The sequence below is a fragment of the Rhinopithecus bieti genome, unplaced genomic scaffold (assembly GCF_001698545.2).
Source record: "Rhinopithecus bieti isolate Rb0 unplaced genomic scaffold, ASM169854v2 scaffold_32083, whole genome shotgun sequence".
NCBI classification, from domain to species: domain Eukaryota; kingdom Metazoa; phylum Chordata; class Mammalia; order Primates; family Cercopithecidae; genus Rhinopithecus; species Rhinopithecus bieti.
The window spans coordinates 2274491-2291462 of NW_016814096.1; the positions used below are offsets into that span (position 1 = coordinate 2274491).

At 46.4% G+C, this 16972-nt stretch overlaps 1 protein-coding gene across 3 annotated transcripts in view; it reads right to left on the reverse strand.

The window, feature by feature from the left end:
* ELF5 (E74 like ETS transcription factor 5) overlaps positions 1 to 15002 on the reverse strand; it is a 35727-nt gene extending 20725 nt beyond the window's left edge. Inside the window, exons 1-2 of one of the 3 annotated variants that reach the window (XM_017849754.1) lie at positions 14886 to 15002; positions 6505 to 6629 (exon numbers count right to left, since the gene is read on the reverse strand). In XM_017849754.1, the coding sequence (XP_017705243.1) occupies positions 6505 to 6625 (121 nt within the window). In that variant the 5' untranslated portion in view covers positions 6626 to 6629; positions 14886 to 15002. Of the gene's footprint in view, positions 1 to 6504; positions 6630 to 12747; positions 13033 to 14885 lie in introns of those variants that run through there. The other 2 variants (XM_017849753.1, XM_017849751.1) reach the window with 2 other exon arrangements.
* Between the last annotated feature and the right edge of the window lie 1970 nt (positions 15003 to 16972).

Consider the following 16972-nt stretch of genomic DNA (forward strand, 5'->3'; position numbering starts at 1 on the left):
CCTCACTCAAAGCAAAAATTTTGAGGAAAAATTTTAATTTTTTATTTATTTGTGTTTTTTTGAGACAGGGTCTCACTCTGTCATCTGGGTTGGAGTGCAGTTGCTTGAACACGGCTCACTGCAGGCTCACCCTCCTGGGCTCAAGCAATCCTCCTGCCTCAGCCTCTTGAGTAGCTGGGACCACAGGTGTGCAACACTATGCACGGCTAATTTTTTAATTTTGTAGAAACGGGCTCTCACCATGTTGCCCAGGCTGGTTGGTCTTGAACTCCTGGGCTCAGGCAGTCCTCCTGCTTTAGCCTCCCAAATTGTTGGGATTTCAGGCATGAGCCACTATGCCTGGCGTGATTTTTATATTACAACAAAATAGATATGCAGCAGAATGCAAAATCTGCAGGTTGTAAAAGAAGTTTGAGCTTAGAGCTTTCAGTTATGTCCCTCTGGAGCAGATCTTGATCTTTCTCCTCTGCTGACTGGGGAGCAGTGATAAGAAAGTTTATGAAGTTAGATGAACCTGCCAGCTACAGGAACTCTGTACAAGAATCCAATTCTTGTTCCCAGCCTCCATTCTAGGATTCTGCCAGTAAGCCTCTTGGAGTGGAAGGGAGCTTCCAATAGAAGTCACAGGGTTGGGTGTGGCAACTGAGCCTGGGCTGTGGAGATGGACCTTCCTGATTTGAAATCTTGGCTCTTCGATGGATTAGCTGTGCAACTCTAACAAACTGTCCTAACCTCTCTGGACCTCAACTTCCTTCATTGGTAAAATAAAAATAACAATAGTACCTATATCTTAGGAAGTTTGTTGTGAAAAGGAAATGATGCATGTAAAGAACTTAGCCCAGTATCTGAACGACAGTAAGTTTTCAGTATAAGTCACCTGTTATTGGTTACTATTTTGGGACTACATTTGTTCTCAGGGAAACAGGGTCTTCCTCAATCTAGCTGAGGAACAACTACAGTAAAGCAAGCTCAGGGCTTGGCTGGGACAAGACAGACAGTCTGGGTCAGAGGAGGCCCGAGTTAGACAACCTTGGACCATAATTAGCATGATTTACTAGCACAGGGAGTTGGGAAAGTGTTTTGCCCGGGGCAACACTGAAGAGAGGTGGTGAATGAACTGGGCAGCAGAGACACCATCAATTGCTGCTTTGTTACTGAAAGGAAGGACTTTATGAGGGAAAACCTGAAATGATAAATGGCTTTTAAGTTTCCTCCCAGAGCCAGTCCAGCTCCATCCCATACCTCTTCCTGGCTTTCCAGCATAGCCTGTGGAAAGATTTAGAGCATGAGATGGAAAAGTAAAGTCCAGTGCAGCATAGGAAACTGGATAGAGAAAAGAGGAGAAGGGCTGGCTGCAAAGTAGCCATGGCCTTGGGAGCCATGTAGTTAGGAAGGGGCCAAGAGAGCCAAGCTCTGAGCAGTCCTGGGGCCATGGCCAACCAGAAGACTCAGGTGCATGTTGACTGGGCTAGAGGTGAGTCCTCCTGAGGTGTGGGTGCTGCCACAGGGCTCACCTCAGACTTTCAGATGATTTTGTTATTTGTTGATCTGGTTTTGATTTAGAAGTTCTTAGATTCTTTCGTTTGTATCTGCTTTCAAACTTCTGTACGTAAAACATGAAGCTTGCTTAGGAAAGCCCATGTGGGGATCCAAATGCCTCTTTCTCTGACCAGTGGGTTTTGCACCTTTCTTCCCTTACAAAAAGTGCTTTCTTCAAATAAAATCTCACATTGTGCAATAATATTATAGCTAACATATTTATCGAGCACTTAGTATGTGTCTGTCATCACGCTAAATGCTTTGTGCTTTCTCATGTTGTCCTCAACGCAATGCTATGAAGTCCTATATCATGTAACTCACTTTACAAAGGGAGAAAGTAAGGTTCACGGGTGTGACCCTTTTCAAGCTCACATAACCCGTAAGTGGCAGAGCTAGGAATGGGTTATCTGGGTGTATTCTGGCTCCTGCAGCCCAGCCTCACTGTGCTCTACTGTCTTCAGAATTAAAGTGGAGGAGCACGCTTAGGGATGGAGGTGGAGACAGAAGGACTGAAGCCCCATCTTCTCAAATGTCACTTCCACTGCCTTCTCTGGTGGTCCCTGAGGAACATCTGGGAAACCCCCAAAGCCTCTTGGGAACTTCAGTTTAGAAACCTCTGCAGCTGACAAAGTATAAGCAAGATTACAAAGCAAAGGAGGCGCTCCATGTGTGTGTGTGGCACATTGGCTGTCAGGGGAGGGATGTGGGTCCGTGGAGGTTAAGGAAAGAACTCCAGAAAGAAAGTAGCGGCAAGGCCAGGGTACTCAATGACTACCGGAGGGTTGGCTACTGGAACTCGACTGGAGAAACCATCTTTTAAAAATATCATATGCATGTGAACTACATGCAGCCTCCCCCGCCAACCAACCCTCCCGCCCACTTGGATACATTTTCCAGTAGTCATCATTCTTTACTTTGAAAAAGCCACAGGCAAGGCAGGGTGAGTTCATGAAATTCTAGAGTATTTTGCAATCTGTGACTATCCATCCTCCAGCCTGCAGTGCAGCCAAGCAGAAGTCCTGCTTCAAAGAACAGGTCAGAATCCTGTGTGGTTACCACACCAGGGCACGGATTCAGCGGCACTCTGCTCAAGCCATTTGAAGGGTTTTTGAGAACAGCTGGTTTTCCTAAATAGGCTGAGTGTTCCACCCTTCCTTCTCCCAGACATCATTTGTCTGGAAGGCGCATCATTTTTTTTTTTTCTCCTTTTACTTCCCTTCCCTCAGGTCTCAAATATCTAAGCTGTTAAAAATTCTGAACTGGGAAGCTTGAGATGGAGATCTGTTGTTATTTTTGTTCAATATGGACAATGAAGAGAGGAGAGGGAAGGCTGTTTTTCTACCCAACAGGGAGTGGTGAGGAGTTCTTGGCTAAGGAGAGCACTTCCCAAGTGCCAGGCATGTGACTAAACACTTTGTACACAAAATCTCATTCAATCTCCCCAGCTCTAGGAGGCAGAGGAAAGCATATCTCAAAAAACTGGCTGCAGGTCGCATGGCTGGTAAGTGGCAGTGCCTGCCCATGAACCTGGGTGAACAGGAAGCTGCCATTGGGACAATCTTTAGGGGGGCCCAGAATTCCAGATAGTATTTCCCGGGAGGTGGGTAAGGACCTCAGGAGAGGTGTCTCAGAGCCCGCTGGCCACAGAGCAGGGAATGTTGGCTGAGCAGTGCCCAGAGGCAAAGCTGGCTGTCTCCTGACCCAGCCCTGGCAGACGGGGCTTTTGCAGAAACTCCAGACAGATGCACCTCTCTGGGTGGCAACATCCTTGTTGAAAAAAGACAGAAGGCCCCTCCTGCTATTCCTCCCACTTGTGGGATGTGGAGGAGAGCAGGGGCTATGAGGCTCACCTGGTGCCTAGGCAGCTCCAAGAGAGGTGTTTACTCCAGGTGAACATTTCACACTTAACTTTGGCCTTTTGGAGGTCAGAGATACTCAGCTTCCCCTAAAATACCGAGGGCTGGTGGCTACTCGACAGCCTGGGAGCTCCATCCCTTAGGGAGCCTTAGGAACCTGGGCCAGTCTCGAAGGATATTTTATTTTCACTGGCCGCATGCCTTAATGGGAATTTCTGTTCTCTCAATGAGTCGTGGGAAGAGAAGGCTGTGTCTTCGATATTGCCTGATGCAGGAATCACAGAAGCTTCTGGAAGGAATCCTAGCAATGACCTGGTCTAACCTTTCATGACGCTGATGGAAATGCAGAAGCCTCTGGCCGGAGAGCCGTATCTGAGTATCTAAGACTTGGATGGATTTAGGAACTCTGGCAACGCCACTGGTGATCACGTCTGTTAACTTCATTCTTTAAAATTGTGGCAAAATATACACAATATAACGCTTAACCATTTTAACTCTTCTTAAGGGTCCAGTTCAGTGGCATTGAGTACATTCACATTGTTGTGCAGTCATTGGTGCTATTCACTTCCAGAACTTATTCATTATCCCAAACCGAAACTAATTCTTTTTTTTTTTTTGACATAGAGTCTCCCCCGTTGCTCAGGCTGGAATGCAGTGGGACACTCACAGCTCACTGCAGCTTCAAACTTCTGAGCTCAAGGGATCCTCCTGCCTCAGCCTCCCGAGTAGCTGGGACTACAGGTGCGTGCCACCATGTCCAGCTAATTTTTGTATTTTTTCATAGAGACGGGGTTTCTCCATGTTGCCCAGGCTGGTCTCAAATTCCTGACCTCAGGTGATCTGCCTGCCTTGGCCTCCCAAAGTGCTGGGATTACAGGCAGGAGCCACTGTGCCTGCTCCCCGACCCTTTTTTTTTTTTCCTCTCTCTGTCGCTCAGGCTGGAGTGCAGTGCCATGATTGCAGCTCACTCTAGCCTTGGTCTTCCAGGCTCAAGGGATCCTCCTGCCTCAGCCTCCCAAGTAGCTAGGACTACAGGCATGTGCCACCATACCCAGCTAATTTTTAAACAATTTTTTATAGATACGAGGTCTCACTATGTTGCCCAGGCTGGTCTCCAATTCCCAGGCTCAAGTGATAATCCTGCCTCGGCCTTCCAAAGTGCTAGGATTACAGGTGTGAGCCACCACGTCCAGCTAATCCTTCAATTTTTTGAACACTTATGTGTGCTTACCAGGTACCAGACTGTGTCGTAAACATTTCCCATGTAATAACTCATTTCATTCACATATGAGTCATTGTGTAGCATTGTGGTCATTCCCATTTTACAGATGAGAAAACTAACTGGAACATGAGAGGTTAAGATGACACAGCCAGTGTCAAAGCCAGACTTCCCATTTGGGACACACCAGGTCTTCATGACACAGAGCTGCTGCTTCACTGTCCAGGCCATTGCCTGGGGCAAGTGGTTGTGGCCCGCCCCTCCCACTGCCACCCCAACTGCTTCCCAGCAGAATAGGCAGAAAGAAGGGGCTCCCACAATGGCAGGTCTGGGTTAAGTGAGGCCTGGCATTATGCATAGTTAGAGAGAGAGCTTGGAGCTGGGCCCCACCACTGTGGGACACATAGAGAGGGCAGGGCAACTTGAAAGTTTTCATTTTCCTCCTTCGGATTTAACCTGTTAACCAAATTTCAAGGTAAGGAGATGGAGTACATTTCTCATATCTTTCTGGGAAATAAGGTGCTTCTTACGCCTAAAGGAGAATTGTACAATGTATCTGTTCGATTCAAGTCCAAATGCAATGATCTAGACCTTACAGATGAGGGTAAGAGATTTCACACATGCGCATGTGCACGTGCATGCACGTGTGTGTGTGTCCTTGTAGGGTGGGGGCAGGTGTGGGATTCCATTATGTAGGTAAGTGCCTCAAGTCTGTGAGTGTGGCCTGGCCCCTGGCCCCAGAGGCAGGGGCTTCTGGTAGTGGACTTTTTGCAGCCCCTGGAGACATAGCCTCTTTTGCACACTGCCTGCCTCCGGATACTGAGTCTGGACTCCTACATGGGGTTAACACTCAGTGAGGACTGACAGCTTATATGGCACTTGCAGGACCGCCGAGCAGTGCGTGCTCCTGTCGTGCCAGCAGTCAGCCAGGTGTGCTGTGATGTGCGGTCACCCAAGTAGCTCAGTGACAGAGGCCCTCAGAGGGTTTCGTGGGGCAAAGCTTGGCTGGCCTCCCTCCGGCATGGGATTTTCTCAAGGTCCCATGCTGCCTTCTCCGGTGAAGAAATCCTGGCTGAGAGAGAGGAGGAAGGGTGGGGAGGGAGGCCTGGGGAACAGTGAGCGGCTCATATTTACTGAGCACTTGTTTTGTGCCAGGCTACATATTTACACCCTTTGGCTCCCTTAGTCACCTTATAGTAGCTTTCATCACCCCTGGTTTAGGGAAAAAGAAATAGTAGCTCTCATCACCCCCGGTTTAGGGAAAAAGAAATAGAAGCTCAGAGAATAATGATATATTAATATCGATAACCACAGTGTGATATCAATTATAAGATGGGTCAACTTGCATGGAGCTTAACTGTGAGGCCCAGGGCAAGTCACTTAGCCTCTCTGTATCTCAGTTTCTTCATTTATAAGACAGGGATAATAATTGTTCATCTCATTGGGCTTTGGCAAGGATGAGATGGTGCTTGGCACAAGGTTTGGCACACAGCTTGTGTTCAGTAAATGTTGGCTAAAACCACCATGATCAAGCAACCACAGCATACCAGGTCCTGGGCTAAGGGCTTTCTTTCTACTACCTTGTTTAAATATCATAATAACTCTAAGAGATGTACATTTTACTTGGTAGCAAAATGAGGCTCAGAGAGGTTAGCTGAGCCGTGCACGGCCACAAGGCCACAGGACTAGGGAGTTTGGGGGTGAGGGTTCCAGCACCTTTTATCTGCAAGAGGTTGCCCTTCCTTCCATCCAGGAGCCCTCTAGCCCTCTGCCCTGAACTCTGGTGTTCCTAGGCCCCAGCACAGCCTTGTCTTTCACCTGAGGCCAGCACCACCTCCTGCCCTAGCCCATCCTGGCTGCGCTCAGATAGGCTCCTTCAAACGTACGTACCTGTCTGATGCTCAAAGGCAGGGTAGTACTCTTCATTGCTGAACAGATCAGTCCACGACATCAAGGGATCGCAGAAGGACGCATTCGGCAGGAAGGTGCTGTGTGTCACCGAGTCCAACATCACCCTGCAACAGCGGGAGAGGTTGTGAGGAGGCTGGGGTGAGGGACTCCTGAAGCCACAATGTGCAGGAGCCCCTAGCAGGGCGATACTTGGTTTTTAAAAATGATAACAAACACATCACTCACTAGGAACAGGCACCCCCTAATGTCACCTACAAGTGACATTATTCCATCCTTGCCACATCCTGTCTATTCCCATTTTAGATGAGAAAACTGAGGCAAAAGGGTTGAGACAATTGCCCAAGTGATATAACTGGGAAGTGGCAAAGAGGGGACTTGAGCATGGAGGCTCTGAATATGCAATACTGCCTCTTTATTTATGTTTCCTGTTTGCTCACATCTGACCCCTGAACTCTGACTTATGATGTTCGATAATATGCTTCTAGAAACAGGGTAAGATGCAGCCATAAAAAAGAACAAGATCATGCCCTGTGCAGCAACATGGATGCAGCTAGAGGTCATTATCCTAAGCAAATTAAGTCAGGAACAGAAAACCGTATACCTCATATTCTCACTTAGAAGGGGGCACTAAATGTTGAGTAGTCTTGGACATAAAGATGGGAACAACAGAGACTGGGGACTACCAGAGGGAGGAGGCAGGGAAGGGGGCCAAGGCTGAAAAACTAACTATTGGGTACTACGCTCAGTACCTGGGTGATGAGATCAATAGGGCCTGAAACCTCAGCATTATGCAATATGCACAGGTAACTAACCTGCACACATACCCCCTGAATCTAAACTAAAAGTTGAAATGATAAAAATAAAATAAAATTGATATTTTTTAAAGATGGAATCTCACTCTGTCGCCCAGGCTGGAGTGTAGTGGTGTGATCTCAGCTCACTGCAACCTCTGCCTCCCCGGTTCAAGTGATCCTCCCACCTCAGCCTCCCAAGTAGCTGGAACTACAAGTGTGTGCCACCAAACCTGGCTGATTTTTGTATTTTTAGTAGAGATGGAGTTTCACCATGTTGGCCAGGCTGGTCTCGAACTCCTGACCTCAAGTGATCTCCCCTTCTTGGCCTCCCAAAGTGCTGGGATTATAGGCGTGAGCCACAGAAACTGGCCAAATAAATGAATAAATAATAAAAACAAGGTAAGAATTACTGTGTATGATTAATCCATAATTCTGAAATCTGAAAGCTCTGAAAACTGAAAGGAAGTGTGTGTGTATGTGTGTGTGTGTTTGCTGCAATCTTATTTTCTTGCACAAAATAGTCCTGAATTGATGTTATATAGTTTTATATACTGTTTTATATATACGTACTCATACATACAACATGTATATGTTATACAGTTTCATAACTATGGTTATAGTTTTATTTATTGCACTGAGTGAATATTCTTTTTTTTTTTTTACTTTTTTTTTATTATACTTTAAGTTCTAGGGTACATGTGCATAACGTGCAGGTTTGTTACATATGTATACTTGTGCCATGTTGGTGTGCTGCACCCATCAACTCGTCAGCACCCATCAATTCATCATTTATATCATGTATAACTCCCCAATGCAATCCCTCCCTCCTCCCCCATCCCCATGATAGGCCCCAGTGTGTGATGTTCCCCTTCCCGAGTCCAAGTGATGTCATTGTTCAGTTCTGAGTGAATATTCTTACGATGCAGTGTGGAAATATTAATGTTCTGAGCAACCCTTAACCCGAGGGATAATCTGTACTCCACTGTATACATACTATCTCGCCTTCCTAATCTGTGAAGAATTTGGAATTCTGTAGCATGTGTGGCCCAAGGTTTTGGAGACGAGTGTGGACCTGCGCTCACTGCAACAAGCACTTCACTTTGGGCTTCATGCTAAGTACTTTAGTACTTGAGCTTCATTCTTCCTGGTCTGCTCAGAACAACCACTCTGAGATAGGTACTGGCAGCAGTTCCATTTCATAGATGAGTGATGGAGGCTCTGAGACTCCGGGTAACACATACAAAGCCAGCGAGACTGGGTGGCGGCTCAGGTGTGTCTGTTTAAAAAGCCCATGATTCTAATTGCTGTGCTCCAGTCCCCACCCACATTGGCTGCGGCAGGGAGCTCTGGGGAAGGGTGTGTGGTTAAGGCTGGAAGGAAGGCAGAAAAGAACAGGCCTGGGGCCCCCGCTTGCACACATTCTTGCCTGTGCCAGTCTCAACTTCACTGCTTCCCATATTCCCACATGCCACTCTCTGCTGAATCCCATCTCCCCACAATTCAGAAAAAATAGTAATCTGTGTTTGGCGGATGAAAAGAATCTGCTCACCCGAATTCTTTTTTCTGATTCTCGAAATAATGTTGAGATAGAGTAGTTCTTTCCTCATTTCACGAAGGGAACATAGCAGCTCAAAATCACACCACTGGTAAGTGTCTTGGGATATTAAACACATGGAATTTTAAGATTGGCAGGAGCGAATTCTTTATCTAGTCCAGTGTTTCCTAAACTTCAGTCATTTGCCTACGACTGTCATAATTTCACTCAATCCATATATTACGAGCTCTATTATTGACTTAAAATACTTTAAAAAATCATCAACTCCCTTTTTGTTTTAACATAAATATGGTAATTAAAAAGAAAACTGTATATCAGCACTATAAATGGGAAGTTGGGATTTTTTACACGTACACAAAATAAATATTTAAGCATTTGAATAAAATGGTGCATGCGCCACCTAAATCAGGGGTTAGCAAACTACATCCTACAGGCAAAATGCAGTCCCTCACCTATTTTGTAAAATCTGCAGTTAAAATAATTTTACTGCTGGGCGCAGTGGTTTACGCCTGTAATCCTGGCACTTTGGGAGGCTGAGGCGGGTGGATCACCTGAGGTCAGGAGTTCAAGACCAGTCTTGCCAACATGGTGAAACCCGTCTCTACTAAAAATACAAACATTAGCTGGGCGTGGTGGTGCATGCCTGCAATCCCAGCTACTCCGGAGAGTGAGACAGGAGAATCGCTTGAACCCAGGAGGCAGAGGTTGTAGTGAGCTGAGATTGTGCCACTGCACTCCAGCCTGAGCGACAGAGCAAGACTACGTTTCACAAAACAATAAAAAATAAAAAAAACTTCACATTTTTAAGTGGTTACATTTTAAGTGGTTATATAAATATTTACATCATATCCTTTATTTTGCCTTTTGACCTGCTAATCCTAAAATACCTGGCCCTTTAAGAAAAAGTTTGCAACCCCTAACCAGATTCATCTGGCATATTGCCAGTTGATGCGAGTACCACGAGTACCACGTGTTGGAAAATACTGAGTCCAATTTCCCTCCTCACCTCCACCATTTTACAGTTGAGGAAGCTGAGACTCAGGGAATTTGTGTAACTAGCTTAAGGTCACATAGCTAATGGATGCCAGAGTTAAGTGGCAGGGAGGTCCTTAGTTTTCTGACTCTCAGCCCATCTGCTTCTCTTTCTGAAAACACAGTTGAGCCCAAGGCACACTTATATAGCAAATCGAACCTCAGTACTAAGAGGGGCAGGATTGTGTGATTCTGAAACCAAAGGTCAATTCTTTGCAGATGCTTGAAAATCTCCAATCAACATCATCATCATCATCATCATCATCATCATCATCATCATCATCATCATCAAATGTGCATGAGAGGCCAGGTGCGATGGTTCACGCCTGTAATCCCAGCACTTTGGAAGGCCAAGGTGGGCGGTTCACTTGAGGTCAGGAGTTTGAGACCAGCCTGGCCAACATGGCGAAACCCTATCTCCACTAAAAATACAACAATTAGCTGGGCATGGTGGTGCACACCTGTAATCTCAGTTTCTCAGGAGGCTGAGGCATGTGAATTGCTTGAACCTGGGAGGCAGAGGTTGCAGTGAGCTGAGATGGTGCCACTGCACTCCAGCCTGGGTGACAGAGCAAGGCTCTGTCTCAAAACAACAACGACAACAACAACAACAACAACAACAACACGTGCATGAGAACTCCTCTCCAGATGTAAATATATAACCGAGTTTGAATTCTGACACTTAGGCACCTTTTCTGGGCCATCACCTGGGAGTTTCCAGACGCTGCTGGGAAGTCTCTTCTCTGATGCCTGGAGAGGGTTAATATGCTCTGCAGATTATCGTGGGCATGGATCTCCTCCTGGGAGCCCAATCAAACAGATGTCAAGCCTGCATGGGTTTGGGCTGTGATTTTCTCACGGATTGGCTGGTTTTATATGCTGAATGTGGGGGGCAGGGAGGGGGTAGGATGCTGAGGGATGGGGTGAGAGGTTATGAGGAAGGGAAGGGCCCCAGGAGCTGAAAGCCACTTCTGCTTTCTGGACTGGACTTCAGAAAAATTCCTTTAAGTGAGGGCTGAAGACAAATATATCCCTTTTCTTCTGGGCCAGAAGGCTCAGACAACTAAAGAAGAGGATGACAGGCCTGTGATATGACCTTCACTGGGCTGGGAGAAAGGAGAGGTGAATTCCACATGGAAGAAAACAGAAAATAGTCCCCAGGTCTTCAATGTTGAATAAAGAATCCACCAAATACGAAATGTGACAGTGGAAATGAGATCTTCCTCATCTATGCCTGACTAATTGGTCTCAAAAGTCATTTGGTATTAAAAAAAAAAGGTCATCTCAAAAGTCATTTGGTATTAAAAAAAAAAGGTCATTTGGTAAATTGAATGGAATTATAAAAAAACTGGAAATATTCTTTGATCAATAGGATTTTTACCTCCTTTAATATTGTTATTCTTTCTCCTCTTTACACCAGCCCACTCACTTGATCTGTAATCTCTCTAGTGCTCTGTGTTACACAACGCTATATCTGATTCCCTTTGGTAATTCCTTCTAAGGCAAATTATATCCATTAAGTTTTTGTTAAGGGCCTTCTCAGGTGTAAAACATGCTGTTTTCTTCTGTAATTATTTCTTGCTTTTGGAAAATATCTCTTATAAAAGTAGAAAAGGTGGTTTTGTTTGTTTGTTTGTTTGTTTGTTTTCCTATTACAGTAGGAGCGGGTGTTATTAACTCTGGGCTCTCCACAAAAGACCTTGGTTACTTAGCCAGCATGCAGTAGGTGTGAGAGTTCAGGAATAATGGCTGCTTTGTATTCAGCAGCCTCTCTTCTGTAGGCCCTCTAAGGTCTTTGCAATAATTGAACATTTTAGCTTTTAAAGACTTCTTTAGTGGAGGTAGAGCAGGATGGGTGGGAAAAGGCTGGTGGTCGGAGCCTCCTTTCTCAGTGGTGACATTGAGGCCCAGGGATATGTGAACACAGGTCTGAGGTTAGGCCAGGCCTACTCAAGGGGGTTGATATTGCCCCCCTCTTTAGGGGACAAAAATGGATTCTTGGGGGTCAAAAAACTGAGATATTAATTACAGTGTTTTATCACACTCCAAAGGTCTACAGTAGATGTATAGTGTATCTCTGATATTCACATTTCTGGTGGGGAGATGATTAAGAAAAAAAATGACCTAAAAAGGGTCCTTAGGAGAAGTGATAAAGAAAAAAGGTGGAGAAGCGCTGTGATAGATCAACCTAGTGTCAGCGTCAGGACGGACAGGGATCTCCTGGGAGGTCTCTGGGCCTGCTGTTCTGGACATACTTTTCATTTTGTGAGGGACTAGCTGGCTCATCATGGAAGAAGCCCTGGGCCTGGAGTTATGATTCTGCCTCTTGCCCCTCTCTAAATCTCAGTTCTTCAACTACTAAACAAGAACACAGATAAGACGGCCCCCAAGGTCTGCCCTAACTCTGTGACTTTCTGCAGCCATCCACCTGATTGAGCCAACACATCCAAACCTGGGCACTCACACACAAATGCATACACATTGATTATATTGGGATTTTTTTGGTCAAGCAAGTCCACCAAATTGGAGGAAAATCCAACCGCTACACACATACACTAAACTTTTAGTGCTGAAAAAGCTCCCTGATTTTCTCTTCTCCCTTTTCTCCTGTGCCCACTGCCTTCTACCCCAGTAGGATGTAGGTACCTCACGACAGCTGGACATTCTTTGCCCAGGCTAGCTGGGTACCCTACACCCTCTGGACCCTCACTCACTGCCCACCAATAGATCAATGGAAGTTGGAATCAGTTTCCCCCAAATGTAGTCATTGTGCTAGCTGCCTAGTAAGTAGGAAAGGCTCAAGAATGATTAACACAAGGTGGAGGAATCAGGTGGGCTCACCTCACATGTGAGAAAGTGGGCTGTAGGTACCTGTGGGAGTGAGGCAGCGATGGCATGGAAGCTGAGGTCCCCGGATGCCTCCAGTGGCTTCTGAACCCTTCTCAGAGCCGGCTCACACACCAAATGCACACAGAGAGCGTCCACCCAGTCAGAGGCACAGGCCTGTGGGCTTCTCAGCGTCACACAAATCAGAGGCAGCAATAACAGGTGTGGCGCCATGGCCTGAGCAACCTGGCACCCCTGCTCAGCCTCCCAGAGAGAGGGGAAGGAGCAAACCACTCAGCCTTGGCCAGTTTGCCAGAGGAGGAAAATTCCTTCCTGACTCTGGTGGTGATCATCAACTTCACTCTGGGCATGTGACGAAAAATTGACCCAATTAAGCATCTACACATTGGCGGTTTACGGGCCAAATTGTCACTGGGCAGAACAAGGCCATAGCATGCAAAATATAGAAAAAAAGGGGCCAAGAAAGGGCTTTCTCAATCCCACCCTCTGAGTGGTCTCATTGGGAAGAAAATTGGTTTTCCATCCCCAAAGCCTCAGTGACACCCAAATATGCACTCTGTCCTAAGACTTATGAGCAAGGGAGGGTCAATTTCCCAGCCCTTGGACCTCCCTAAGAAGGGGCCCATTGAGGAGAACCCAGTGGAGTATTTCAACACTTACTGCTAAAGAAAGATTGAGGGTTGGGTGCTTGAGTGTTTGTTCTTCTGGGAGGAACCCCACCAGCTGTGAGAACCAATTTGCTGACCTCTTGTTAAGTGATTTCTCATTTTTCTTTAGCTTGCATAGGGACTTTGCATGTTTGTTTGTTTATAGCTGTTTTTCTGAAGGTGCAGCGAAGATCCAAAAAGGTATGCCATGTAGTTTGCTGTGGGCTTCGATGCAAAGCTTATCAGTTTTGGATTAAATACATCAGGGGTTAAATCCTACCTCTGCTGCTGTGAATGTGGGGTACATTTTTTACTACACAGCCTGCTGAAATTCTTAAGCTTTTTTTTTCTTTCATATAGATGTAGTATATAAATATTCATGCCCCTCTTTGACCTCCGGTTTCTTCATCTTTAAAATGGAGATTTTTTTTTTTTTTTTAAATCATGCAATCCAATATATGCAAAGGACGGGGCATAACACATATATTCAATCCTGTTTTAGAGGGAAAAATCAGCCATCAACAATGTATGTAAAAATTTGCCACTCTGGTGACTTCTGAAAAAGGAGGACGACCAAACTGAAAACTCTGGCCCGAGAATACCTTAGATGATCAAAAACAACAGTGTCACAGAGAACACGAAGACAAAAGAATCAAGCGTTCACTTGGATGGGCAAACCACCCCTTTCCCTGGGTCTCTGAACTAGACTGAAACACAGAGCTGCCTCCCTAAGTCATCTAGTCTTTCTGGCCTCAGTTTCCTCATCTGTAACATGAAGCGATTGCACCTAATGATGTCTGACACACTTTCGGGCGCACAAAAGACTCATCCATCCACAGGCGGGCCCGGCTTCAGCGTGAGGCGAGAGCTTGTGCTACCTGCCGCTGTCAGCAGGGGGCAACCCCACAGAAACTCCACACACTGCAGAGTCTGACAAGGCCTGAGAACACAGTGGAAAAACCCTAACCATTGCTTTTCTGGAAGCATTCTCTTCTGGGGAGATGTCAGAGGGCAAATGGGTTTCTTTTAAAACGATTTTGTACAAACTCCTGAAAATGCCCCATACTATAAGGCAGTTCTCTGTATCGAGGGGGTGGGGGATCGTGGGCAGGCCGGTGGGGAAAGGAATTCAGTCGGGGAGAAGGGTAGGTGGGGCTTTCCTTGAAGCTGAATATTTTCTGTGTAAAATCCAGCTTCCCTTCCTAAAGAAGCTTTAGGGTGGATAGAGAACTGAGTGCCTGGGCGCGTTCTCTTAATTCCCCTTGGTTCAGCTAAGAGATCCTGAGGGAGTGGGGGCTAACAGGTCTCTCTCAGGCAAGCCATCACATCTGTGTCAAACAGCTCCCGGGAGGCCCTGGGACTGCACCCAGCGCAGGTGCCGGCCGTGGAGCTGCAGATGGACAAGCAGACCCAGGCCCCAGGCCGAGCCTCTGAGACCTGACACCCCTTACGATTCATCCAAAAAAGCAAAGAAAAGGCGCTTACGTGAGGGCAGCGGTGGGTAGGTCCAAAGAAGAGGCTTTCAAGGCAAGAGAAGGCAGGCGCTCCCAGCACCAGCGTACAGTGGAAATAAAGCACCTGTAGCCTTGTGATATAAGTGACACCTACAGACAGGTCCGTTTGGTTTTTCAGGTTTATGCACAGCCCCTTTGATGACGGTGACATACAGTGTGACACGGCTCCTTGGAAGGTGGGGGAAATGGTTCTCATATGCAGAAAGTTTACCTTTATCCTGCTTTTGTGCCAGCTCACCCCTGCCCTGCAACCCCCCACTCCCAGCCTACGGGACTCAGTAAACAAGCAGAAAATTCTTGTCCCTGGGAGCTGTGCGGGATCTTGCGTTTGCTGAGGAATTTTCCTCTGTGCAAGCTGGAGGGGAAACGCAGAGTTTCCACTCTGGTGCCGGTCTACACTGCCTCTCTCCCAGGCTGGCTGAGCCCAGTGCTTTTGTAAGATCATGCCTTTCTCTGTTTTCCCCTTGTGGTGAGAAGGAAGAGCATTATAGGGCCGGTGTTAAGACCTTAGGTTTTGCAGCTAGTTGCCTTTGGATTCAAATTCTGCGTCCATCATTTCCTAGCTGTGCTACCTAGAAAAATGTAGCTAACATCCCTGGGCTTCATGAGACTAATGTAAGTGATGGGGCCTCTCCTCATGGCTACTATGAGATTCACAGGAGGCCAGGCAAGCCCTCCGTTAGCTATGATGACTGCAGCATTGTCCTTGATAGGGCATGTTCACCAGGACTCCCACTTGCTATTTCTTCCAACCTACACCTTCCAACCAGGTGAAGGGAATAGGCAGCTTGAAGAACTACTTTAGGGCCTTTTCTTCCACTTTTTCTCCCTAAGCACCATCAGGGCATCAGACACATTAACTTATTAAACTTCTAACACTTGGATGTAATGAGCCATGCAGCGGCTTCCTCCCTTTCCCCTCCTCTGTTTCACAGACAGAGAAATGAAGAGGCTTAGTGGCCCAGTCAGGTGTCCAAAGCTAATAGGCCAGGGGGCCTGTTGTGGATGCCAGCTCTCAGGTGTCTCGCTGAGAACTGACTGCTTTTTAGTACTTCTCGGTGACAACAGAAACTGCCTAATTTAGGCTGTGAGGCAGTGTCCCAGTTCATCTATGAGACAGGTATTTATAATCCTGTGCCTTTTTGCATTCTACTTCTAGCCATCTTGGGCAGCCGTGATGTTGTATTCAAATGGCAGACTCCAAGTTTAAAGCGAAAGCAGGGACTGGTTTGTTAGGTTTTCCTGGGATCACCGGGCATGGGTACAAACACACAAATACAAATACATACAGAGTCTGCAGAAACAAAAGGCAGTTCATGAGAGGATACTGGGTGTCATCATGGAAAAATTGTTGAAGAAAGATAGGTGACTGCCTAGGCCCCTATCTTGGCTGGGTAACCTGGACTTCTCTGGTCTTCATTTTTCCCCAGTGGCAAAAGGAGGAAGTGGGATTAAAATAGTGATTTTTTTCAAACTGTGACTTGAGGAACCCTGGGGGTTCCCCGGAGCCCTTACAAGGACTTTTGTGGATGAGAGGATGGGAGTGGAGTAGAGTGGGTTAGGCTGTAGACCACCCTGTTCTTTCCTGACTCAATACGAGCATCTCAGCTTTTATATAAATCTTTCGGGTAAGATTTCATTTGAACAAAAGAATCTGCCCTTAGAAAGGATTTGCAAGTAACTGGATTATATGGTCTCTGGGCTTCTTTTACGCTTTAAAATTCTGTACTTCTCTTCCTCTTTGGTTCCTAGGTGACTGTGGACTGTGATAGTCCTACACACTATGTTTTCCATTGTTGGGCACTGGCCTATCTTGTCACTGGTTTCTGAAATGTTACCAATGTTTCTTTCTGAACATATACATTCTTCTCAGTGGAGAGGTTTTTAGGGAAAACATGTTATTCTGATACTGTTTTTAGAAAAGAGTCTTTTGGGCTGGGTGCAGTGGTTTATGCATGTAATCCCAGCACTTTGGGAAGCCAAGGTGGGCAGATCATGAGGTCAGGAGTTTGAGACCAGCCTGGCCAACATGGTGAAACCCCATCTCTACTAAAAATG